The 27960-nt window shown below is 36.8% G+C and overlaps 1 protein-coding gene across 8 annotated transcripts in view; it reads right to left on the bottom strand.

Moving 5' to 3' along the window:
• Positions 1-513: 513 nt before the first annotated feature.
• The window catches only part of CHRM3 (cholinergic receptor muscarinic 3), a 280416-nt gene continuing 252969 nt past the window's right edge, over positions 514-27960 (bottom strand). For all 8 annotated transcript variants that reach the window (XM_027657360.1, XM_027657363.1, XM_027657365.1 and 5 more), the window contains one exon: positions 514-14144. In XM_027657360.1, the coding sequence (XP_027513161.1) occupies positions 12323-14144 (1822 nt within the window). In that variant the 3' untranslated portion in view covers positions 514-12322. The remainder of the gene's footprint in view (positions 14145-27960) is intronic.

Here is a 27960-nt window from a genome sequence, read left to right as displayed (position 1 = left end):
TTTAAAGCCTTTCCTTCAAGATGAAGGGAAACTGGAGAAGAGGTATTTTACTGAATCAAATTTCAACAGTAGGACTGATTTTTAGGGTGCTCTGAAACTTCTTCCCTCACTTATTGTGGCAAGAAGTCTGAAAGTCCCTCACTTCACAGAGCCTGAAAGGACACATGGTATGATGTGGAAACCTTTCAGTTAAAAAATAAAATCAAACTAGGTAGGAAAAGAGTAGGAGTTCAGACTTTTTGTTCCATTTCATTTTCTGATGTTCACTTGAGGTGATGCTCTGAGGTGGCAATCTCTTCCCAGGGCTTCTGCACAATGTATCCCAAATTCTCACAGCTGTACAGGCAAGAATAGCCCATCTATTGACTGAGCACTGGAAGACATATAGTTAAAAACACAGTACACTATCTGTTTTAGTAAGGAACAGAATTAAAAGTATTAAAATAATATACTGGATATAAATGACAGCTGTGACAGGAAAATGAGAACAACTTTCATGTTTTTATTGCTGCCTTAGAAGCAATTGATAAACAATACACTTCATATATAAATGAGCATGTGTCAATATATGACAACAAAAATAAATTACAGTGACATAGTATTTAACTTTACAAGGTTGTACAAAATTTCCAAATATTAATAGATTTCAACTTAAAAATTTGAAATAAGTTAAAACTTCAACTATGCTGAAGACTTAAAAATACACACACAGTTTCACTCAATCACATCATTTACAGTATGATTTTTTTTAAGCTGTTTATTCTTATACACCCATATATTTTTTACTGTATTAGTGGAATATATCCTGCTATATGCAGCTTTACTGCACTGGGATAGAGAAAGGGGTTCCCTGAGGGCACAGAACAGGCTTTGAGTGTTTATATTTTAAGTAATTTGATTGCATTTATTAGCTAGAAATATAAAACTGAAGTGTTATTTATCTGTCCTATAATGAGAGACTGATTTTTCTCCTCTTGCTAGAATTTCCATTGATATTAATGCAAATTTTGGAGAAGGCTTAACCGCAGGATTGAGCTAAACTATGTCTGTTCAGCCAGGATGAATTAGATCACACTATTTAATGAACTATTTGAAAAATATCTGTTTTGCATTAGATGTCAATATAGACTACATAGCTAGTCACGGCTATGCACTGAGATATTTGCTTCCACAAATAATGGGAAAATATATTTGATGTGGTACTTTGAAGTAATGGGTTAGATTATAGATTAGTATTTTCAACACCTCAATTATATGCATTTGATTCTTTTATTAAATATTATGAGGATTAAAAGCATTGGACAAAACTCCTAGGCTGTGAGTTTGTGATGACTGAGAAAGCCAAGGGTCTAGTTCAAGCTACAAGATAAGGTAAAGTAGAGGAAATTCATACCACAGGTGGATTACTCTGCGTAGTTAGGCTGGTGCAGACTCTGTGCACCATCAGAAGGTCAAAAGCTTGCTAATTCAGAAACCATTAGTAAGAAAACAGATAGAGAAAGAACTTTGAGCAAACTGGTATGTGTGAGAAAATTGCTCAGTTGTCAAAAATACAGGAAGACACTTGTTCAGACAGAGGTGGGTCTTGAACTGTCTGCAACGAATTTGGTAAGAAAGAAAAAAGAAATCCAAAATGTCTATTTGTGCAACTGAATTTTCTCTTGTCTGAATATGCTAAAATATCTGTCAGAATGCTGCATCAGTAACCTACAATCTTTCCTCCAAACAAATAAATTTACTGAGTACATCATTTAAATGAGAAAGAAAGGAAAAAAGTCATAAACAGGGAAGAGCTGAGCAATTCGCCATTTCCATTTTTCTCTAATGCTACTGGGAATAAAGACCACTGCACTTTACAGTCCAGATGGAAATTATTTTAGAAGCCACTATTTTTGTTGTGTGAATATGCTGTCACTGGGCATCAGGAAGGAGGAAGAGAAGCTGAAGAATGGATCTATCAATCTATGTTTTGAGGATGGCTCACTCTGATTGCTCTATGTTTTCCAAGAGAATATCTTTGCAGGCTTGTGCCCAGTGAGTGCAAGTGTTGGGCACACAGGTGGAGGTCTGTGATGCTGACAGGAGGCCAGGCAGCCCAGCTCCAAGCTGCCCACCTCCTGCCTATCTGGTGGAAATATGTGCATTTCAGATTCACAGTGGGAGTCTTTCCATCAGCTGGAGCAGGGCTTGGATCAGCCCCCAGAAAAGGGGGCTACGAGAGCACAAAGCAATTTCACCTAGCAACCAACGGTGTCATTAAGTGAATTAATAGCAGCCAAAGAATATTGTAGGATATGGATGGAGTCAAAATTTCCTTCTACAAATCTGCATCTAAAGAGAATCCTGCCACACTGAAGGGAACGACAGTTTCCCCACAGGACCTCATCTACACGATGAAGACTTCAAAACACTTTCTCTAGATTGTTTACCCACTTGCAACTTCTAATCTCAAATCACTATAATCAAAACAATTACACTTTTCTTAATTGCTTGTTCTCTGTTCTGCCTGTTTTGTGTTCAGAGAGGAAAAAAGTACATGGAAATATATCTCAAAAGTTCAAGCAACCTCTAGTGGTTATGTAAACCTTACCTCACCAACTGCTTGGCACACAGTGTATTACTGTACAATCAGATATGTCTTTTATATCCCATAATTTACTTTTTATCTTAACTAGCAAGCCACTCTATGAGCAGCAACTAAAGAAATGAGTTTATCAGCTTATATTAATGCAATTGTTATCAGGGGCATACAGGGTAAAAGTCATTTGTAGATTACAGTAATATATTTGCAAGGAAATTTCCACACGGGAAGGTGCCACCTGATTAGTTTTATGTGGGGAATTAAAAAAAAAAGGGATGTTAAAGCATCTTGGCAGGAGAAAATCTCTTAGGAGCACAATGTTCCACTGTGATAGTTCAGTGGGAGCCAAGTTTTGACAGCACATTTTGGGCTGATACCCATGCAGTAAAAGGAGAAATGTGAGCTCTCTTAGGCCACTTGACCTGGACCAATGCATTCACTTTTGTACGAACACACATGGCCATCCACCTTCTGCCCTCAGGACTGCAGAGCTGGCAGTCATTCAAGAGGAGAGAACACCAATGAAAGCATTTGAGTCTCTCTCAGTATACCTTTCCTTACTTTATTTTTATTAGTTGCGAAAGGGAAGGTTCCTCTAAAACATTGCAGACGAGGAAAATGATTGTTTTCCATCATTATCCACTTCTACTCTTCTAATTACTGTGCTAGTGTTGCAAATCACCATCAATATGAGCTAGGGCCAATTATTCTTTCTGAGAGTTTACTGAGACAGAATTTAATTAGTGGAAGGATTGCTGCACAGTAAGGTACTTGTTAGCAAAAAAAAGATCAACTTATCCAGTAATTTAAAAAATGGTAATATTTTGTATTGTATCTGAATGGGTGGCTATGACTAGATTAATAGATACTAGACTTTGAGTGAATGCTCAGTTACTGTCTTTTTACACAGCAGTAGGTGAGGGTCTCCTTTCTACTCTTTCCTGTTATTTTATAAGTTCACAATACATTCAGCTCCACTGGTCTGGCTGAAGAAAATCAGCATTTGATAAGGAGTAAAATTACAAATTCCTTTTTATGAAAGCAATTTCTGAGCTGCTTAATTACTGCACGTAATTTCCCCATATATAGCAAAATCAGGAAGGAACAGGCAAATGTCAATTTATATAAAATATGTTCAGATATTTTCTCTGGGACTTGTTTTGCACCATAATCAGAAGAACAGAAAACTTTCAAGTAACAGCATAAGAAAAATATATCAGGAAACACATAAAATATGTTCATCAGATTCCTGCAATGTTATCTCTATTTCTATCACAAAAATACCCGCTATCTCCAAATAGAAGCAGGAAGCTTATGACTTTTTCTTGTAACAACTTGACTGGTGTGGTCCACACCCTTCCCGCTGCAGGGTGGCAGGGGTAGGAACCCAGTTCCAGCTTTCTGCTAGGCAGAAGTCCCATGAATGCTGGTCAGTTTTGAGGCAGGAAGAATTGGGGTAAGAGGCAACTGGGTAAGGGGACATCTCTAGAAAACCAGGGATAATTCATATAAAAAAAATTACATCTCCTTCACTGACATCTTCTAACATCTACAGCTTACAACTACAAAATTTCACATTGTATTTAGCATTTTCTTACTCCTTTCAGAAAGCAATGAATGGTAATTCCAGCTTTTTTAAGCTTTAACTAAGCGCACTTTTGTGCACTTAGTACATGGACTTCAATGATCCTTCCCTATGCAGCTTGCTTCTGAGAGCAGCTGCCAATCTTTAGTCTTTATATTTTACCTCTAATGATGGATTCCATGTCAGTCAATATGCACTGCACAGACTAAAAACCAACCCAACCCCAAAAATGTTACTCATGCATATTAGTTTAAGTTTCTCTTGCATTTTTCATACTGATAGTTCCTGTCTCAGAGCAGGGGAAATAAGCAGCTACGTAATGTAGCTGCAATATTTTGAAAAGAAGTCTGAAAGGACCTTCCAGCATATTCAGTGAAGTGCATGGGCAGAGTAGGAGATAAATCCTGTTCTACCTTTTACACAGACAATTTTTTTCAGATTACCCTATGGTCAAGAAATCACACTTATTTTGAATAAAGAAACCAAATATTTACTCAGGTATACTTCTACAGCCTGAATAGTGGAAAGTTTTTGTCCTAATATCACTTGTAAACTAAACATTGTTAATGGAGATATAAGGCAAGCAAATGGAATGTATTTCCGCATGAGAAAAATTCACACCACTGGAGGACAAAAGCTGCTTAACTCCAGCTACATTTGATTTCATATAATTTTGCAGGTGCTAAGAAATGGCATACTTCTATATTGATGGCAGAGAGTATTCGATAGGTATATGCAAAAGGTATATTCACTAGAAGGGGACTGAATGTATATGAAAGAAAAGTAAGGAGAGGAGAAAAGTACGGAGCATCAGGAAATACTGCACAAGTCTATTTCTTGTGCTGTATCTGCACAAGGCAGAGTGCAGCACTGTGCAGGATTCAAAGTAAATTGGCTTGTATCTTTTGCCCTCGTGGTGTTAGTCTGTGACACAATGATAATAATTCTTAATGTGGGCACATTAAGCACAAATTAATGAAGGCCATTTGGCCATTTCTTCATCCCTTTGGCATCTCTAGACTAAGTAGTATTTGAGAAGTGACTACAGTGTCATTATTACCCAAAGATTTCAATACAGAATAAAATAGGTTCAAGAAGACTGGGTCTTTTGAAGCCACATAATGGATCAGATTCTTGTCCTGAGACTTTATTTCCTTGATAGTGTAAAATTTTTGAGATCTTTTGAGTATTGTAAGTAAATTAAATATGCCTTTATGAATGATTTGAAAAATAAATATAAGTTCTCTCTGTACAATAACGTCCTGTGTTTTCTAATTGTTAATTATGGTCGAGTGATGATTACCAGAGCATTTCTAGAGTCCTTTCATTCCAGTGACTGCACTAAATAACTTTTGTCCTGGAGAGAGTTAGTATCTCCCTTCAAATTCCTGAAAAATGCATATGCACTCAGACAAACAAGCCATGCTTACATACTAATGGCTAGTTATTTAGTCCTAGACTGCTATAATAAGGATATTTTCACAGAGGCCCGAGTGGGTTGTCAGGCTGCTCTGCCAACAGTGTAGCTGATGGTGACATGTGCTTTTGGCTTACAGAATCATTCATACTCTGAACTTTTTTAGGCATGTGTGTTTATGCACCCTTATGCAAGGAGGATGTTCACATCTATAAAACCTTTAAATGTCTTGAGTTTTTTTCCACACTTTTTGCCAAGTTACGTAAATTGTATAGCTTCACTAGCTTGGAAAAAAAAGTTAGCTATCCTCATCACAGTTGGGCTAAATGGTTTTATCACCACTTTCGGAAGGCCTTCCTTTAAGCCAGCATCACACATCCCAGCTGAATTCAGTCAAGGTTTTATTGTTTACAAAACCAGAAAGAGGTGAATGATCTAGATATACTGTGTATTTCTTAGACCTATTAGGCAAACAAGGTTTTTAAAGCTTTCACAATTCCACCTGTGGGACTGGTACATGAATATTATTATTCCATGCAACAGAAAGGGCAGAGCAATAGGATAGGGTGAGAGAGGATGGCAATTTTATTTTTCTCATTTCTAATGGGATGAGTGCTGTTCTTACCTTAAAGAATTTGCAGTGGTGACTTGCTTTATATGTTTGTGACATTTGCCTCAAACTGTTTTCATAGTGACTGGTTTTCTCCTCCCAAGCTCAGACACTGACAGTGATGTTCACATGAACATAGGAGTTTCTCTTATGTGAACCTAGATAGAATCTACTTTAAGAGGCCTTTATTTTCCTATATGGTAAACGTAGGGTGATTTTTTTTAAACTAACAGAGTTAAACCTAGGGAAGCATTGATGCAGTAGCTCACTACTGCATCAATGCTTTCACTAAGTGAAATCTGGTCATGCATTTCTAAATTTTGGGTAATGTCTGAGGAACCAGCACAATACACTGAAAACACCACATCCAGAAATAAAGAAAATGCAATTGTAAAAATACGCAGTAAGGAAGGATGTGGAAACTTTTCTTGCACATAAGCAGAGCAGACTAAAACACAGTTTCACTGTCCAGTTACAACTGATGAGGCATCAAAGGCAGTGTTTACCACTGCAGACAACTTCAGCATAAGTTTGTATATACATACGTATACATTGCTCTAGATGCGCGTACGTCTCTCTGTAGGTACATGCACAGTACAGTCATACATATGTTATCCTTCTGAGATATATGTAGTGCATAGAGATGTATAGGTACAATATGCATACCACATAATACAAGTTGGAATAGGTAGTGAAATAAGTAACACTTATCTTAATGTTTTCCCATGTTACTCCTTCCATTTTTCAATCTCTGCCAGGGTTGACTGAAACTCTCCCAAGTCATTTAAATATCCAAAATTAAGAAAAAAATCCTCAAGCACAACTAGGAAGGTATCTGGAAATAACTACAATGATCTTTCTTGAGAAAAAAAAAGATTACGATCTGTTATATTTTGCATGTACAGTATGCATTGTGAAGAGTAGTCAAAGTCCTGAATGCCAGTGTGGCACATCTAATGACCCTGTCAGTTAAGACTGTGAAAAATTGTCAGTGGTACCAAATACTGTGATGGTCAATCTCAGCCAGTTGCAGTGCCACAGCGTACAACATGAAATAAACATAGTGTATAATTCTAAACATTTCTATTCATGCTGAACTTGTTTCCAACAAATAGCATGACTGGATTATCTATACTCTTGCTTTAAAAGCTGAAGTAGAAAAATGCCCAAGTATCAGACATTACAAATTAGCATTTTTCCCAATAACTGTCTGGCAGGTCCTAAAGGTAGAAGTAGAAAACTGCAGAACTTACAAATGATCTATGCCTGATATGAGGAAGAACATCCTAACTAAATAAAGTTTTTAATTCCATGAAAACCTGAATGTTATACATGCTTTAGCTAAGCTTCCAAACAGAAGCACTTGATTATCATGGGAGTGCAGTGCATGAGAGAGAAAAGGCAGACATCATTATGAACACCTCAGCTCCACCAGACATCTCTACATACCCCTGGGGCTCACAAGAAGCAATCTACAAATAGGTATCACTTTGACCTGCTCCCAGAAGCCAGTGCAGTGGTATTTGCATGGGCACATACAGAAAAGATAAAAAGAATACATAAAATAGAAAATCACAGAAGCTGGAAACAAGTTGTGAAAAGAGACAGTAGATTTGCGGAGGTCAAAAAATATTCAGAGTTATCACAATGAATATGTACTTTTTTAAAATTTCCAAATGCATTAAAATACATGATGATTCATGAAGTGGGTGAAGTTTAAGCTAGTGGGGGCTTGGTAGAACATTCTTATGGAGAGATCATCCCATGAGTTCCAAAGAAGGTCAGGCTTGGTGAACAGTCAACTTGCGGTAAAGACCATTTTTACCAATAAGGACCTGGAATATATGAATCCTGCTCCATCTCTTTTTCATGTTCTTATACATCTTTAGAAAAGAAGCATCAGGTCCCAACATTACAACTGCTGGAATTAGTAAGGTGCCTTCTGATAGTCTAAGAGCACATAACTTTGCATAGGGGGACTGTGAAAGGAAAGAAAGCCTGGTACCAAGAGAAGCTTGTAGAGCGTATATTAGGAAGACTCTAGGAGCCATTTGGAGGAGAATGAGGGTTTAGAATCTCAAATATAAAATTGAATAGGGATGCATAGTCAGATGGCAAGGGGCAAGTGACAAGCAGTTTATAAATAGGTTGACATGGCACAGTATGATCATCCCCACCATACATATGGTAGCATGATGATAACTGTGTCTTCAAAATTACTGATGATGCTGATCAGGAAAAAAAAAAAAATCCTTTGATGTTCACACTCTGTAGAGGCAAACCAAGTGTACTTTGGCACCTGTATTCAATACTGAGATAACAAGGTTGATAATGAACTAAGATTTTCTCGAATATTATTGCAGAAGAAGTAAGGAAATATAATAATCAAGACAGAAAATAAGAAAGTGAAGTTGTACATAACTGAGAAAGGTCATCAACTGTCTCAGAAAATCTGTGTGGGTTATCTTCATGAAACTGCCAGAATCCTTTAGGACATTTATTGTTTAGGTTACCCTGATCCACATGTTTAGATCCTGGAAACTATTCAGGCCTTTCCTATATTTGTTTAGCTTTAGAACAATGCCACACTGATTTTCAGTTTACCTTTGCAGAAAGGGTGTTATGCTGGGGTAGGAAAAAGTGTTTCATGCACCATGAGCCCTGTTCCTGGATCTTTGGATCAGATATTTCCCACTGCCTATACCGGTACAGAAGTAATAAACTTCTATCACAATTTTACATTGATAAAGCCGAGCAAATATTTTAAAGTGTTTTGTTGTCTCTTCAGAGGCTGACAGTGATTGGGGTCTATTCTACAAAGATTTCTCCAGACTACTCAATTGCTCCTGTCTGGCTATCGCTTCTGATTTTTGGTTCCTCTTCATATGGAATCTAATCTGGTATTATTGCAATTAATGGGCACTCGTCTCTGAAAATGCAGCTTTCCACGTGAATAGTGTTAATGGGACTGAGCTGTTTGTCTGCCGTCAGAGTGATGCTTTCTACTGTGTTTCTGACTTAATTTTCCTCAAAACAGATGAACTATTGCATTATTTGTATTTCTTAAAACCAATGCAGTGTCAGATTGTACCTTCTGGTCTCACACTGTTCCTCTGCAAACTATTGTGTGTGCCTGTGTTCATAAATAATATACCCACTTGTGCATACAGCTAAAATTTTTGTGTGTGCAAGGGTTTTAAGCAAACGCAGAGACATAAAATACAAATTAACTCGATCCCCCACTGTAGTTGTAACACAGCCAAATCCTTAATATTTTATAGTGCATATTCCATTAAATAAATAACTAAATTGATCTATGCTACAATATGTGTATACATACACATTTTATGATGCCTGTAAATAACATTTTAAAGCCTGTTCACACATCAAAAGACAGGTTTTTTATTTCTCTGTTAAAACAATCCAAGGATTTAACTCTTCCTATTATGTAAACAGTGGTGACGGATGCTTTCAAGGAAGCTTAACTTCAATAAAAATAATAGTTTCCCATTGTAAAATCAATACTAATATACCATAAATCCCCCTGATGAACTCTGGCTTCCTTACATGCTCTCACATTTTGTGTATTAGGGGCACAGCACTACTCTAGATATTAGAATATAATAATATGGCAATATATATAGATATAGATATATATTTAAATGTTAAAACATTTGTAAGGTCAACTTGAGTAATGAATATATTTCAAACAGATGCTTCTTTCTATAAATAAAGGTCATTAATTTTCTTTGCAACACAGGTTGCAAAGGCTTTGGTTTTATGTGGCTACGAAACTGGTAAATCAATTCTGGTATCTTTAGTTCAGTGACTTAGGGACGAAGCTTTAACTTTTTCTGTATTTTATACTAAAACTTGCGGTAGACTTGCAATATTATTTATGAGATTACCTTAGGGTAGACATTTAAAACAACTCATACAAAAGAAAGTATTTGTTTCAGTGACAAGAAAACTAGGTGTAGTTTATTCATTTCTCAAGCAGACCTTTATGAATCACTTTAAAAGGACACTACAGCTGAAGACTGAAGAGCAATATTTATCAACATTAAATAAAACATTTGGTGAAATATGTATAAATATTTCTTCATATGAACATAACACAAAATTAAATAGTTCAGATACACAGACACCATTTAATATATTTCCACTGTTGTCAAAATCATCTGTAAACACCATCTCACACTGAATACAAAAGCAGCTTTAACATCAGTTCTGTGTTCACAACACTGATGCCCCTTTGTAAAATAAGATATTTGTTTTGTTTTATTTTCAGCAAAATAAAGAGTCTAAGCAATAAAAAAAAAGTTTTGGTCAGTTCAAAGGAGAATACAAAATAATCTTTCAACATGTAACTAAATCAGATTTAGAGCAACAGTTTAAAGTACAATCCTTTCCCCACGGGACCTCTGACTTTTATATGTGACTTTTTATGTGGTGCAGACCACATCACAAACACCAGGAATTACTGGTTATGTCTAAGCTATAAATATTAAAGCCCTTTTAAAATTGTCTTTATCAAAAATTGCCAGGTTAGAAATTGGCAATATCACATTTTTCGCAACACCGAATAACCTAGCGTCAAACGGATTTAGGTGCGCTTCTCCTGATGATTTTAAAACAGGTTCTGGAAAAGAAACACTTTTTAGTGACCATCCTTCATGTGCAAATATAAAGCATTTTTTTTAAACAAATCTTTTGCATCTGAAGATCACCTGGGCAGACAGTGCAAGCAGGGGGGCTCCACCAAGTTTTGTCAGAAAATTGTAACTTGAACTTTCATTGGAAGCTGTAGAGATACTGCACATTAGATCAGAGCTGGCTCCGAGAATGGTGGTGCGTCCACATGGTGCAACTCAGGACGAGGTGTTGCAGAACCCGTGTGTGCCACAACAGCAGCACAGACCCCCCAGCATAACATGGGGGTTCTGCTGATGATTGTGCCTGCCTGGCTCCTGAGCAGCTCCCTCTGGGCATCAGTACTGTGCAGCCCTGATCTGGAGTTCCATCATCCTACGCCCTACAAAGATAGCTTCAAACTCTTTCCCAAATGTAGCCCTCAGTTCCTTTCACGTTTCTATCTTTTAAAGAGGTGTGATCACATTCCAGAGAGACACTATGCTCAAGATTAAGGTTTTACTGGGCATCTACCCCATTATAAAATTCTGTAGACTGTTAGGCTCACAGGCTATACTTTGGTTCTCTCTTTTTGAAATGTGGACATCACGTTTTGGTTCCAGAGATAAAGTTGAGTTTTGGGTGGCAAATAATGAACTATATACATATAACATGATTTTCTGACTCCTTTTTAAAATTTCAATCACATGAAATCATGATGAGGGATCCTGTAAAACCTAGAACATTAGGTCACCTCTTTCCCAGTATGTGTGTATTTTACATGTGTGAATGTATGTTATGCATACATACACTCTCACACACACACACACACATATATATAACATGAGCTGCACACATAGATACCTAGAGATCAGGAATCAGGGGGACAATTAACAATACACCAGAAGAGAAGTAGACAGGAAACTCTACCTGGACAACAAGAAGCAATTTTTCAACGTATACAGTCTCTCAAATAATTTCATAATCCTGTTTCACAAGCTTGCTACCTCTCTATGTAACTTGAATATAAAGATGTTGGATTCCTTGGAAACAGAAGAGCTGGGCTAGCTAAATGTGCTTACCTGAGATCTCAGAGTTGATTATGATCAAAGAGCTGGGCAGATAAGTAATGGGTTTATAACTGCTATACAGCTTCTTGCAAATTTGTAGGAAAACTATATTAAATATTTCATTCCTTAGTAAAAACACTGAAGTTTGTTAGTTTTTGCTGAAGGCAGACTTGATTTTTATATTAAACTGGATTTATTGAAAGGATAAATAAGTCTGGCAGCTGCTTTCATGACTTGATATTTAAATCATAGAATCAGCACCCTGGAACCACCCTCCCACCCCAACCCATCCCGTCATATTTCTTACTGTCCTGTGTCCCATCCTGCCCTGTCCCGTGCCGTCCTGTCCCGTCCTATCCCATCTCATCCTGTCCCATCTCATCTCATCCCTGTTTCATTGGTTTCTTATTGTTTAAAAAATACTATTCTATGAAGCCTCCCTAGGGATCCGCTTATGAAAAATGACAGACTGCCTTTGCTGATACTGCTGTTTGCGTTGTTTTCGTTTGTCACACTGGCACAGCAGCAGCATCTTGAAGGTGTTTCTGAATGTCTTGTTACACAGTGCATAGCACATGGGGTTCACCGTGCTATTGATGTAGCAAAGCCAATACCCCAGGTGCCAGAAAGTTTTGGGGATACAGCTGCAAAAGGTGTTTGCCAGAACCATGATGTTATATGGGGTCCATGTAATGATGAAGGCAAACAAAATGGCACTGAGTGTCTGCGCTGCTTTCTTTTCTTTGATAAGTGACATTCGTTTTCGCTTTGTGATCTGACTTCTGGTCTTCAAGGCAAACTTTTTTGCCAGTGTTGCTTCCTTGAAGGACAAGGGCAAGGTTGCAGATGTCTTGGTTACTGATGAGATGCCATCAGAAGCTGTGGTTGTGTCTTCTGACTCTGGCTCAACTGGAATCTTAGAAAAGCTCTTTTGGAAATTTCCACCATCCTGAACACTTTTGGGAGGGTGCAATTTTTTTGGTTTCTTTTCCTTAGATTCTGTGTGGGATTTCTGCAGTTCATCCCCTGACTCATGCAGATCTTCCGAGGAGGGTAGTTTCGTGGAATTGAGGATAGCACTGTGACCAGGAAGCTTCAGCACGATTGAATAGATGGCTCTGGTCTCTGTAGCAATGTCTTCTTCATCAGAGGAAGCTGAATTTTCAAGGGAGGCAGCAGCATCGTTGTTGTTCCAGCTGTCACTGCTGCTATGATCTTGATCTCCCTGGTCGTTGTTGGGTTCCCAGCTCTTCATTGTGAGCCAGAAATGGCAGCGTCCATATTTCTTTCGAGTGGAGCGTTTCATGCTCTGCCGTTGCAGCTCGTAGCTGCTGCAGCTCCGGGAGCTGCCGGTCTGGTGTACAAAGCGTTCTGCCTCTGCTTCACTGCCCGAAGCCTGTAGCCCTGCTAACTCTTTGGTGCGTTTCTCTGTCTCCTTGTAGATCCTCCAATACAAAATACTCATAATGGTGACTGGCAAATAAAAGGCAGCTATGGCAGTGCCAAAAGTGATGATAGGTTCACTTAGAAACTGGATGAAACATTCATCAGGAGGCACAGTCCTCTCTCCAACAAAATACTGCCAAAACAAGATGGCAGGGGCCCAAAGAACAAAAGAGACTATCCATGCTAAACCAATCATCACCCCAGCCCTTTTGGTTGTTCGTTTGGCTCTGTATGTTAGTGGCCTAGTGATGGAAAAATACCTGTCAAAACTTATAACAAGGAGATTCATGACAGAGGCATTACTGGCGACATAGTCAATGGAGAGCCAAAGATCACAGGCTAAGCTTCCCAAAGCCCAGTGGTCCATGATGATGTATGTTGTATAAAGATTCATAGAAAGAACACCGATGATCAAATCTGCACAAGCAAGGCTCAACAAGAAGTAGTTGTTGACCGTTTTCAGTTGTTTGTTAACCTTAAATGCAACAATCACTAAGATGTTTCCTATGATGGTCACCAGGGCAAGGATCCCCGTGAGGAAAGCAATCAAAACTACTTGCCAGACAGTGTGTCCACCCAGAGGGTCTTTGCTTGTGGCATTTAGGGTCATGTTTGTTGATTCCACAGTGGAGAAGGTAAAACTCTCTGTGGTCTGAGGGAAATCATAGCTGCCAATGAGTGATGCTGCTTCCTCAAGGAGTCCTGGTCTGTGCGAATCTCTCTTCCAGAAGGAGCTCACATTTGAAAACAGGGGTGAGGCTGAACTGTTATTTTGCATGATCATTGTGGCTCTCTGACATAGTCTGCAGTGGAGAAAAACCAAACAAAAATTAAGTGAACAAGTGAAGATGGTAAATAGATAATCGTCCTCATACTCATACATAAAATCACTTTGGCACTCTGAAAGGTGTCTTTAAAAGCCAAGATGCCTGTCAGCCATTCCAATCCAAATATGTATGTGGTAGTACTCTGCTTTCTGTTGGTGCTTAATCTGAGCTCTTTGTATTAATCACATTGCGATTCCTTACATATATTCAGTCACAGAAGAATTAAAATCCCAGGAGAATTTGAACCCACAGTAGTATTAAAACACCCTCTAACTCCAGCTCTTAATTAAAACACTCCCTGATGGATTTGCCCTGAACTCAACATCTCAACAGTCCACCATCCTGGAGCTAAATTCTAAACACATGCAGCCACAAATCCTCCAAGTTCCAATCAATGCTGGTCCCCAGTGCTATCCTGGCACTAGCAAAAGACAGACCCAACCTCTGCTAGCCTCAGCTATAGCTAATTATAAACAAAATTATTGTTCTGCCTTACCTTAAACTATAGAGACGCAATCCAGCATCACTTCACTATGTCAAGATATTCTAACCTGTGAGGCTGCAAAGCCCTTTTCATTTTCATCTACATTTCAGCTACCTGATAAAGGTACTAAAACTTCTCATTAGCACTTTTTGCACATGACACTATTCATTTTTCATGCACATTTTTATACTTAGACTAAGGATTTTGTACATCTAATGACTTCAAAATGTCTTTGGGGAAATGTGGTGAAAGTTCCTTTGAAACTATGGTCTCTAGAGTAAGGAAAAAATGTTTGGCAGATGTATGTCAAAGCAGTCGTTAAACATTTTAGGAAAAGAGGAAAAAAAACATCGAAGGGATAATTAAGCCTTAATCCTTTTCCCAAAATACTATAATAAAATGAAGACACGTTCAGAATAGGAATTTGCATTTCCCTTATTTCATTAGCTTCTGTGGTCAGCTGACTAGATTCACAGTAATTAATCAATTATATCAAGAAACAAGAAATCTGATGAAAAAGTCCATCATCAACCATAAATGTTGAACAGAATATGCTGTCATTGTTTGTTTGTTTTCTAAATGTGAGTCCTTCCAGAGTCAATACATTATGGCATGAGATAATAATGAGTATCACAATACACTGGTGTTACACAAAAATATTTAGCCAAAGGAGTTTTTTGTTCTTGTTGTTGTTATTGTTTGTTTTTTTAATCAATTTCTAAATTCTCTTTTCACTTGAACTGTACTTGGCTTTGTTACCAAGCCATGAGATGTTATGTGATTTTAAATGGAGCAGTTTCATTAACATATCTAATAAATAGACCGACAGTTTCTTCCCCTCACTCATGCACAGTAACACAAATCCCACACCTATTTTGAAATCTAGCATAAACGAGATATTAATGTTTCTCTTTATTAATAGGAATACAAGGTTACAGTGATGATGCCTTATTTTAATCTAATTCAATCCACTTTTAATGCATTCATCATTGTATCACACAGAATATGAACATAATATGTAAATATTGCTCTGGTAAATCACACAGTAAAATTTTAAGTCTTTTCCTGAAAGAAAGATTGAAAACTTGGAGCAGTTCACCTTCTAAAAAGAAAAATGGTAAGATTTTTATAAATTGTAAATTAACACTGATAACTTTGATTTTCTTGAAATTTAAGGACACCGAAACTAAAACTATCGTTTATCAAAAAACTTTGGCATTCCAAGTTTTCTTTTTTTTACAAAGTTCATAGGAAATAAATGTCCAGTTTCACATGAAAGTTCAGGCAAAAAAAAAGACATTCTGAAAATTTGTCGAGCTGCTTCTCTGACACAATGAATGAACTTTTCTGACACAATTTCACCACGTCCTTGCCATCTATTAGAGAATCTCTGGGAAAGACCATGTTTCTTTTTTTTCTTTCTCAAGATATATTACTTCTGACTATGGAGTTGCTGTAGGGCAGGTCACCATCACGCTGTTTCAAAGTAACTGAAGTCAGATCTGCACTGTGTGAGAGAGAGACTCACCTAAACTACAACAATGAAACAAAAGTCTGCAGAGAGTAATTTTCATAAGGGCAAGCAGAAGTCTAGATGAGGAGCATGCTCTGTTATTTTGCATTTGTACCCCCTAAAGCTCAATTCCTTGCCTTGGCCAAAGATGACATTCATTTATACATCTTTAAAAATGAAGATCCCACATACTCAAAAACTACAGATAAAGGCCTCTGGAAACCCAATGTTCTCCTTTGACAAAGATACTGAAGCAGCATTCAAGTTTGGCTTGCCCCTTCCAATGTGTGAACAAAACACACAGTTAACTTGTGAACAATTACTTAAGCAATTGTTGACACTGTCCTTGCCAGTTGTTTATGAGCCAAGGTGGTTACTCATAGTCAGGAAAAAACCTTTAACTCAAACAGGATTGCTGGAAACCATCCTTCTTGCAATGTTTTATTTAGGAAGCAGGCTTTTCTTTCCAGAGCTGTCAGAGAGGATGAGGTCAAAACCAGAATAGTATGAGAGAGATCTCAAATAATGATATTTGCTAAATATATGCCAGAAATGATTAATGTTATAGGGTGCAGAGCTTCCTTCACTCACACTAGGGACAGAGAGCAGAGGATGCAAGCCAGAAAGCATCTGCTCTGCAGCCATAAATTTCTAAAACCTCTACAAGGTAACAGCCAACATAGTTATGTATTGGTTGAGAAGTCTGATGAGTAAATTTAGATGACTATGATATTCTGCTGCTTTTTCATAAAAAAAAAAAAAAAAAGACAAGCTGGTATCTTCTAACACACAAGAAAGGACCAGGAAGAAGAGATATATCTATCTATGTCTAATCTATCTATATCTATCTATCTCTATCTCTATATCTATCTATATCTATATATCCATATCATCTATATCTATATCCATACTATATCTAGATATACAGAAATATAGATATACATATAAAGGAGATAAAACTTCCACTACAGGGCATAGGAAAAAAAAAAAACAATAACACTTAGAAGTGATGGTAGAAAACAGTATTACTGAGAAATAAAAGTAGGTAACAGTTTGGTAGTACTTCCCATTTTCACTGCATAACACAACCACAAACTAATCTGAGTGTTAGCTTTGGAAGTCCAAAACAAATACCACATAAATAATACAAATAACCTTTCAAAATTAATGTGTAAATGCCACACTATCTATCGCTAAGTCCACAAAACAATTGTGAACTCTGTTTGATTGCAGACTTTGAAATGGAGTTTCAATGTAAACTAACCAATAAATCCTTTCAGAAATGCCATGTTTCAAAAGACTCATGAGGAGGAGGCCTGGCAACACTGTTATTTAGCTGCAGTCTTTCAGGTGCTGAACAAGTGCTGAACCAAACCTTTATTTCTCAGGTCAGTTCTCTCATCCCTGGACTTCAAAGTAACTTCTCCAAGTCACAGTTTCAATGAAAACCTGAACAGTCCTCAGCAGTTCAGTAACAGAGGAAGAGAAACTGAGAGCAACCCATCCACTGTCCCCTGCTGCCCAGTGCAGAGTCCTGCATCTGGAACTTTTTTAACTCCTTGGGGATTAAAGGGACCCCTAAACTCCCACTGACTGGACTATTTGATAAAATGAGAGTGCTAGCAGGAGTATAGTCTTTTGTTATCCTGCCTCTTCTACAAGTTCCTGTAATTGAACTGTTTAATTCAATAAAAAATATATTAACCATATGTTCATCTACAGAGAAAAAAAAATATCACTACCACCACCACTATAACAGGCCAGATCAGCATAACTGGATTTTCTTGCCTTTAGGAAGCCAAGGCAAGTTATGTTATCTGTCATTCTCCAAAGCTACCATGCAATTTCTGCTTTCTATATAAGAAGTGCTACAGGGACAGAGATTGTCCTGGGTTTGTCAAGAAAACAGTGGGATCTGCAGTGCAGTCTGCCAGCACCTACCCAGAAAGCCAAACTCAAAGACAGAATGATGTGTGACCAAGTGGGAAAGCAGACACACATACTTTGGTAAAACAAACAGTGCAGCAGTGCCTGAGTGAGACAAACAAACCAAACTGTGAAATGATTATAGGTTTACATACTAGGGTAAGAGTTTACAAACCATTGGTATGATGCACTACATTACAATTTCAAGCCAGGAAGTAACAAAAGAAACTTCTTTTAGCCCAAGAATATATAATTACCTACCTAAGATTACTGCAGTGGTATTCCCTGTGGTTTCGAGTTTTTTTGTTCTTGTTTCTGTTTTTTAATAGAATCTAATGAAAGATACCGGCTGGAGAACACCAGACGCAATGTACACTTCCCAGTATTATTCAGGAAAAGCGCAGGCCCAGTACAGACAATGGCTATACAGACTTTCACACAGATCCATCCCAGTGTATCTCTGCTCCCTAGCCCACCAGAGGGAGTGAGATATTAGAAATCCTACTAAGTGGGTAGAATTCCCATAAGTGGGTATAACTAAGAGTTAAAGCCTGAATTTTTTGATAGTCTAATTTACTGCACATTACTGTAAATAGAAAGTAAAATAGAATAGACAGTGGTAACAGTTCTGTCACACATTTTCGGTGCATTTAGTTTCTCTCTGCTTACTTTATATTTCAGTGCTTTTGTGAATACTCCACATTTTACAAAACTTTTTCTTTTCCTTAAACTCCCCTATTCACAACAGGGAATTATGTTTTTCTTGCTGTCCTTAAAGGGCTCTAAGATGCATTTTCTGTGAAGTCAGACAGCACTCTATGGGTTTGGTTGTATGTGAGCTCAAAACCAGCAAGCCTTTACAGTTCAAGAATTTCACATCTCATCTGTTTACACAGACAAGAAAATTGCTTGCTTTATTTTCCCATTTTCTTTTGCATTGCTATTATATACACATTAGCCTAAACAGCAGAGAACTCCATGCAGTGATTTATAAAAGTCTTTTCTAACATAGAGAAATCAAGCACTCAGAATGCTTAATGCAGTTACCTAAACTAACACATATGCTTTGTTCCAAAACTATTATTTGATGAAATAAAACTATATATCTGAATTTTTAAGTCTCCCTAAAGTTATTTGCAAGATTATATATACCAATTTTTCAAATCACACAGAAGTGTTTTTTTTTTCAAAATACAATAAAGAATTTTAAAAACTTGTAATGAAAAAAATGAAGATGAAAGCATTCACAGTTTTATATTTATTAAATAGTAGCTCATATCACTTTAAGTTATCTTAGCACAAGGTGCAAGATTCCATATGAACGTTTATATGATAACAGGAAGCAGAGTGTAATTATCAGTGGATAGGACCTCAGATTTACCATGACTTACTTGCACTGATGATTAAAAACATTACACTAAGAATAGTTTTGCATCTTTGAAGAATGAGAGTACAGAGCCATAGAAATCAATCCTGACCACTGTTGTGCATTTTCACAGTAGATACAAACAGATGACTGATAGTCATACACTTTTATATATATTTACATATACACATAAGAATATATACATACGAATGTACGTCAGATATAATGTGACAAGTATGTGTATACATAGCTGCAGATGAAAGTACATGTCTATATACATACATGTGTATACACACATGCACACACATATATCTGCAGCTATATATACACATACCTTTGTCACATTATTCCAAATATCACTATAAGGAAAGACTGTATCTTTCACTAATTATCTATCAACTTGATACAGATAAAGCTCAGTCAAACATATCTCAGTAACACTTCAAGCTCTTCCATTTTGCATTCATAAATATGTTTTGTTTATGCTTACTAAAATTACCTAGATTTAACTTCAGTGCTTTAAAATCACTTTTGTGATTAATGAATTAAATTTGCTTATTATTTGACTACTGTGTTGCTGCTGTTAGTGTGAGGTCTAGCATAAGCAAACTAGGAACTAATTTCTAATCATATATATTGTTTTCATTACTTTGAAGAGTGTTTAGAGAACCTAATGCACAGCATCAGGCTACCTGATCCATCTCCCTTGCAACCACTTAGTGAGAAGAAGGGAGCCTCCCTCCCTACAGGGAGAGAAAGGGGAACCCTTCAGGAACTACCTGAAGTGTTCCTGCTGGGACACCTAAGGGTGCCATGCTAGGAGTACCTGAGGCTGCCTACCTGACACAGCCTGGAAATTTGCTGTCTAAAGCTGGGCCATGGGAACAGTCTCTTTCATGCCTTAACTTGCCAATTAGCTTTTGCCAAACACCTACCCTCTCCTTCACTTGGACTGAAAGATTTATGATCATGAAGATGCACCTGCAACATCCTCTGAGGACTTGCTTGCTTATGCTTTGTTTCCTCTTACAGTATTTGTTCTTCCAAACACCTTACTTCATGTAGCATGAAACCTTCACTGAAGGTTTTTATATTATGATAGAAACGTAACTTTGAATACTAATGTGTTTTAAGGGTTAGTGATTTGAGTGGAAACATCTGCTTATTTATATGGACACAAACATAAGAACATACCACTGGACCAGAGAAGAAAAACAAATCTCAGATATGTTGCATCTGTCCAAAAACCTAGATGTGTATTTCTGATCTCTTGCACTTAAGATTTCCATTAAGGATTGAATTTTTTATACAAACTGTATAATTCTCTTGCATAATTTTTTACAAATATATCATATATCACAAATATACACCCTAGTCTGCATAGCTAAGAGGACAGAGATTTTCACAGACATAAGCATTTACTGAATAAGTGTTTCTGTACTACTTATCATTTATATAGACTTTAGTCTCAGTGACCTAAAACTCATACCATGACTTTTAGTTTCACAATAATCCTTTCTTGAAATTCTTGCTGAAGGAAAGGTTCTTTCCTTTCTTGAGCAAGTGCACTTAGTAATCATTGTACAAACAACTCCTAGAGAACAAAGTGAAATCTTAAAAAATCTGAGCTTGGATATGTCTATGGTTTTCAAATGCATGAAAACCAGAGCAAATCAAGTCTTGCTTAATTAAGATTACACTAAATATTGACTATCAGCTCAAAATTTAAATCTAAGAGGTGTATTTCTATAAAGAGAGGAAATTATTTAAATTTCAGGCAGTTTCTCTTTCAGAGAACTTTATTAAAATTATAGACCAACTGTCTAATTGTAATTGGAGAAAACAGACCTGTGGCCTAAAATAAGACAGAATTACAAACAAATACTGAGAATTTTACTCACTTTGACAAACCTGCCGACTTTTGCAGGTATCTAGGGACAGGAAGGTTTGGCCAAAGGGTTGGCTTCGACACTGAAGATAAATATGGTATGAGATTGAGATGAAAGAAAAATATATGTCATTCAGTTACCTCCTTTATTTGTGAGTGGTGCATATTTTTTCCCTTGATTAAAAACTATCCATCTTAGAGACTTCATTTCAATATTTTATTACATATGTAATTTTTAAGAGTATTTATTCATAGTTTTTATTTATTATGATGTTGAATCAAAGTAGTGATCTAAATTTTCAGCTATCTCTTTATTAAATACTGTCTATTGACTCCACAGATAATCCTCCCAATGAGATATTTAAAATCACATTAAAAAGTTGATCATGGAAAATAAAGTAAGGGGAACTTTTAGAATTAAACATATTGTTCTCCCAGATGTTGATAAATGCCAGAACTGACATGGAACTGACATGGAAAAATACCTGTCTAGATAGAGAGAAAAAAAATTGCAAGCCTTGTAAGTAAATTTTTCCTCTTATAATGAAATGGCATCTTTCTCTACAAAAGTAATCATGTTTGAACATATTAATATAAAGAACAACTCATTATCAATGCTAGATAAAAGAAATAAATTTTATTATGTTTCTAATCCACTCCTAATTTTAGTAATACTTTTAGTAATACCCTTAAATTCCATATTTACTGTGAATATTAGCCTTTAAGAACCTTTACAAGGAACAGCAAACCTCATAAGAAGACCTCTTTACTATCTTTATTGAAATTGCTTTAAAACAAAGTAATCAATTGATTATGCATTAAAAATAAATACATTTTTGCTTTTTCTGTTTGTTCACTACAAAATATACCACCAGGGAAAACTGGAAAACAGTAGAAACATTTTTCAAGTATCAAAAAGTTCAAGAGCCTGGGCACTGAGCTTCAAAGAAGCTCGCCTGACACATTTTTTTTTCAGTTTTTTTTGTCTGCAAGAAGAAAATGAAATGACAATATGTCTGTCAAGCCTTGAAGCCAGAAAGTTGAAAATACTTTTTTCTGGAAACCCTTTTCATGGAGAGAAAATAAATAGCCCACCAAAACAAAACAAAACAAAAAGTAAAACCCCCTCTCAAACCACAGATTTTCTGTCTTTTCAAAACAGTATGGTTTTTTTTGTTTGGAAAGTAATTTCATTTTCTGTTAACTTCAAGTTGAATCTTAGTTGTTTTCTGACAAACAATACTGAAAAAAGAGGAGCTCCATTTTATTATTTATTCGGGGGGGGGGGGGAAAAAACCCAAACGCTTCTATTTACATCAAGATCTGGCATAGAGATACTCAAGTCTCCAGTCCAGATATGTTCACCTCGTGTCAGGTCCTGTTATATGAAAGATCGTTAACATGCAGCATTTAAATGTGTTAAACAAAAAGAGTTTAAGGTTCCATAGAGTCTTTTTGCTGACCACTGAATTTTCTATTGTAACTATGGCACTGTATGCAAGTGCTAAAAGAGCAGACTAGCTACTACAGCTTTTGTTGATAACGAATAGGGTGGCAATTTTACATAAGATGCAACAAAGTGACTTGAACAATGTTAGGAAATGCTCTATTAAGGGAAATTTATTGTTATTGGCTTTGGTGATTGAAATATTATTGCCATCTACTGCGGCAAAACCAATACTTCCACATTGGACAGATGGTTTACTTAAAAAGCTGAAAGAAAAAAAAAATCTGTTGAGAGGTTTCAGCTAGAGGAGGCAAATTACTAAGAAATAGCTATTGGCTAATGAAATACACATAGCTATTTGGACACAAACTATTTATATGGAAAAGGAAATTTTATGAGAGAAAGTGTCAGAATGTTATGATTTTAACATAACAGACTGCTTATTATTTTTTCCAAATAATGCCTTAAAGCATGCAAACATAATAATGTTTTAAAGCATTTTTGCTCGGTGCCAAGTGAAAATTGTCATAGTTGGTCAGAAAATGACATTTTCAGTGTATTTATTTAAATATATTCCAGAATACATCCCAAATCTGGGATTTGGGGATATCCTTTCATACTGATAAGCACATTAAATATGTTAGTAATTTACTGAAATGGATTTATTGTCAGGGAGGAAAAGAGGTCTGTAAGTGCCCTTTTTATGAATTATATTTCTTTAATACAATTGCAAGCAAAATGCTATGCTATAATTGAAACAGAATATTTTCCACATCAATGGAGCATTTCCAATCAGGGAAAAAGGGAAAATACTTTTTGTTTCAACATGTCACTCAAAATTATTTGTATAAACACCATGTTTCATTATTCACTGGTATATTTTAAGTCAATCTTTCCATCTGTTTAAAAGTGCAGTTTAACACCCACTAGGTGGCACAATAGTTATTCAGAAGTGAAACTGGACTTCACAACAAAATCTTAACCAGCCCCTCATAAAGCCTTTGTCTTAACATGGAAATTACAAAACAAATTATATCTATTCCTTGATATGGACAGCAGCTAAAAGAAATGCATGTCATCCAAGAACTGGTCTGAATCAAACTAGCAGCCAAATTACCAAAAATTGTGTTCTCTGCTGTAGTATAACAAATTCTTTTTTTTCCTGGAATAGTTACATCTGCAAGTCCTAGTGGAATTCCGTAAATTAATCAAAATGGCCTATTCCAAACTCAAATCCCCTGTATGCACACTGCCAGGAATTTTTAAAGTCTGGGAAATCAATTGTAGCAGGCACTACTAATGCATGGATTTTAATGCATGCAAGCAATTGTTCTTTAGTGAGATACAGACAAGTAATCAAATAATGCTACAATGCTATGCTCTTTTTTTAGGTTTTGTTTGCAGGGTTTGTGGGTTCCTTTTGCTTGTTTTCTTTTTTGAATTACAGAGCAAAGACATGCCCATGTGGGCATGTCACTAAATGGAGACATCCCCTATGCAAACAGACCTGACAGAGAGGTGTTAATGAAAAATTTATTTTTAATTATGTACATAAATGCCTTTTTGTAGATGTTATGACAGAGTCCTCTTCCTACTAATATTTCAGTAGGTTTGCTTTTCTACTTGAAATATATCCCAATATATCCCAAGAATTTAAGTTTTTGAACTACAGTTTTAAAAATCAGTACTAGTTTAGAGAATACTCATTCACAAAGCAATGATTTTATTCAGTATGCAAAATGAGACCTGCTCCAGCAATTCAATGCAGTTGCACAGCAGAACACTGATTTCTTTAGGACCCTCTTGCCTGATGCTTGTAGGAGGTTTGTACTGAAGAAGGCATGAGGTTGAGGAGAGAAAAGGCAGAACTCAAGGTTAAGGAAGTTAAATGTGGAACTCAAGTGTTTTCCTAATTCTGTCACAGGATTTCCACACACTACAGGAGAAGTGATGTATGCAGTTTTTAAAATAATATCACCTTACCTTGAAAGGGTAGTGCAAAGCTGAATTTAGTAATTCACAGGCATTCCTCAACTTTCATATATGCAGTTTTGTAAACTGAAAGATCTTGAACTATATCTTTGTACGTTTTTGTCTACATAATTTGAAATGTTAAAATCATCCCATCAAAAAAAAAAAAAGACCATTTTTAAATTCAGCAACTATATATTCTTCTATTACAGTACAAGCTTTCTGCTCCCTATCTAGCTAATGCAGTCATGGTACTTTGTGTTCCCTCCTTGTTGCAATTTCTGAGTATTCATGCATTCTGTACATGGCAAATAGAAAGACATGGAGATATAATTACATTACCTGTAAAGGTTCCTATCTAAGTAACAGGATTTTGCTTCCAAAATAAGAAGGTAAAGTGGGCTAATGATTGTTTGCATTTGCTTTTTCAAGCCTATAAACCCTGCATTTTGGAAACCCATTACAATCTAGGATAATCACCAAAGACTAAAAATCAGGAGTCCTAGCTAAATTAGAAGGAAAATATTTCTCCTAGTTCTGACAGAGTTGCTCGAATGGCAAACATAATATATTATGTCCAGAAAGGAAGTGGAAAGCTAGAAGGAAGAGAATCTGTACCTAGAAAAAATATCTCCTGCTCTGAAAGGTCAGAGGAATTTCAATGTTTGAACTAAGAATAGGGATGCACACTGCACATCATGTCACAAAGTCCCATTGCTCTAAAATAGAAGCAATAATGCTTCATTAAGTATTAAGTATTTCCTTCCATTCATCTGTATCTTCCAGCTGCCCCACTTTTATGCTTTGGTTTGCCAGGGAGCTGTGCTTCTAGGCTGCTGTGGGTCTATCTGACCAATTATTTTTTAGGAGCAGAAAAGAATTTTGCTGCCATTCAGGAGCGTATTTTGTTTGTTGTTCTTTTAACCTTTCTTGGCAGTCCTACAGGGATACATGTGGGTAAAAGCTCCTAGAACTGAGAAGTCTTAATTAGCTAAGTATCTGCAGCAACCCATGGACAAACTCCAGGAAAGATAAAAGGATTTTGGATTTCTGCTGGTGGACATCAGAGCAAAGGACAAATGGGAACTTCAGTTGCTGCTCCTGGTACTCTCCTGTGCCATTTCTTCCGGGATTAAAGGTTTACTGCGAAAAGGCCAGTGCAGGCTCTTTCTGTGGTTCTCCTGCATAATCTGAGCAACAGCTCTGAGAGGCGTTTTAAATTCAGTACTACCAGTTTGCAGGACTTGTGACCTGGTTCCCTGTATTCAGCAAGAAACTTGTACTGCAGTGTCACTGAGTTCTTCTAAAAAAACTGCCCTGTGGGCCACGGGATGTATTTTGGTGAGAAAAAGGTGCAGATAGGGTTTGCACCCAGAGCTGGGGTACAATGGGAAAAGTGAAATGGTCAGCATAAACTGCACATGCTTGTGAATGCTCCTGTGTTAAAAGCTCCTGGAGACATGTGTGAAATTTCACAGAACAAACAAAACCAATCTAAATAAAGATAAAATAAACAGGACTTATAAAATACAGTAAAAAGATGCATGAAGATGCAATGCTCTAACTCCTTGGAATCTGAAGTCAGCAGGGAAAGCAGGGAGGGCATGGAGGCAATCATTCCTTTCAGGATAAGGATTCTTGTAACTCAAAGCAGCAGCAAAACCACTTGACGTAAAAAGACATTTCTATTAGATGGAGCAGCAATTCTCTGTCATCAGTTCTCTCTCTTCCCATGGCCTATTCTGAGAGGAAGGCTATTACAACCACAGCTACAGTCAGGAGAGGAGTCCAGGTATAATGAAGTGAGCAGGCCAAGAACAGCTGGGGCTTGTACCACCCTTCTACAGAAATAAGCATCTTCAGCAATGAATTACTCCAAATAAATCAAGAAAAAGAATTTAGTTGAGAATGGCTGGAAAAAATATCTCTATCCTAAAAAGATAAATTTTTATGTCTCATGGCAGAAATTCAAATTCAAGGAGTGGGAAGAGAAGAACAAGGGGTCTGTTAATAATATCAGAATTTTACAGAACAAGACAAGTGCAGAGAGTTGTTTTGGCATATATTATAAACAAATCAGTGTCTTATTTCTCTTATGTGTGACAACAAAAGTGCCAGTGATGACCCTTGTGAAAAGAAGGAAGAAGCCACACTGCCTTCCAGACTTTCAGGAAACCCACACTTTGTGTTAAATAAATATATAAAATCCCTCACCCACTTACATCAGTTTTATACCATTTTGGCTGAGACTGAGATCTGATCACAGATGCTTGGCACAGGAGCATGGAGAACGGAGCTAAAAAGAGAATCAGGTTTCCAAAGAGACCAGGCATTACAGTGAAGCCACTGAAGCTGCAAGCTGAAGCCAGGTGATAGCAAATAAATATGTGGGCTTCTGAGTCAAGTCTTTCTTCCTGGCACTCCAGCTGCTGCAGACAAAGCATCTGAACAAATCCATCATGCTTTCTCCTGAAGTCGTCATTGCATGGGACCTCTCTGATTCAGTATTTTTTTATGAGAGAAAGGAGGCAGAGAAAGCTCAATCTCAATAAAACAATAAGACATTAAAATTGAAAAATGAGTAAAAGAAAAACAACACATTTCCAAGCCTATTCTCACATCAGTGAATAGCAGTAGCTGAGAGCCTCAACAACTCCTTGTTACCGGGGGGGCAGCCATCCCTGAAAGGGAATGAGTGTGTGGTATCTCAACAAAACCATGGGCACAAGGAAAATACACTGTCTGGATTTATCTATGTGCACCTGAAATACGGGGGCAGAGGGCATGTGGGAGGAAACTGGAATTGGCTCCTCAAGTGTCCCCATGCTGAAATACCCTAGCTTCTCTATCTTTTTTTTTTTTAAAGTGACATTCATATTTTAGTGAGAACTAGTAATTTTCATGGGTCAGTCCAGAAGTGATGTACAAGCCATATAACAATATTATTATGAAAGTGAACATGTGAAAATTGTGTTAACATTTAAAAAACCTTGGTCTTCATGAGGTCAAACACTGTTGCAATAGCCAGGGAACACCGAACAGTGTGGGAATGTGCCTGAGCTGCCATATTTATGTACAGTGTTTCTAGAAAAGTGGGATTTTTTTTTCTTTGTAACCATAAATGCTGCATCCTTAGTTCTCCTGTGCACTTCAATGTATTGTTATCAGACGTATGAAAAAAGTAAACAAAAAGAAAA

The sequence above is a fragment of the Corapipo altera genome, unplaced genomic scaffold, assembly GCF_003945725.1.
Source record: "Corapipo altera isolate COAL_440 unplaced genomic scaffold, ASM394572v1 2c, whole genome shotgun sequence".
Classification (NCBI taxonomy): Eukaryota; Metazoa; Chordata; class Aves; order Passeriformes; family Pipridae; genus Corapipo; species Corapipo altera.
This window is presented reverse-complemented; position numbering and strand designations above follow the sequence as displayed.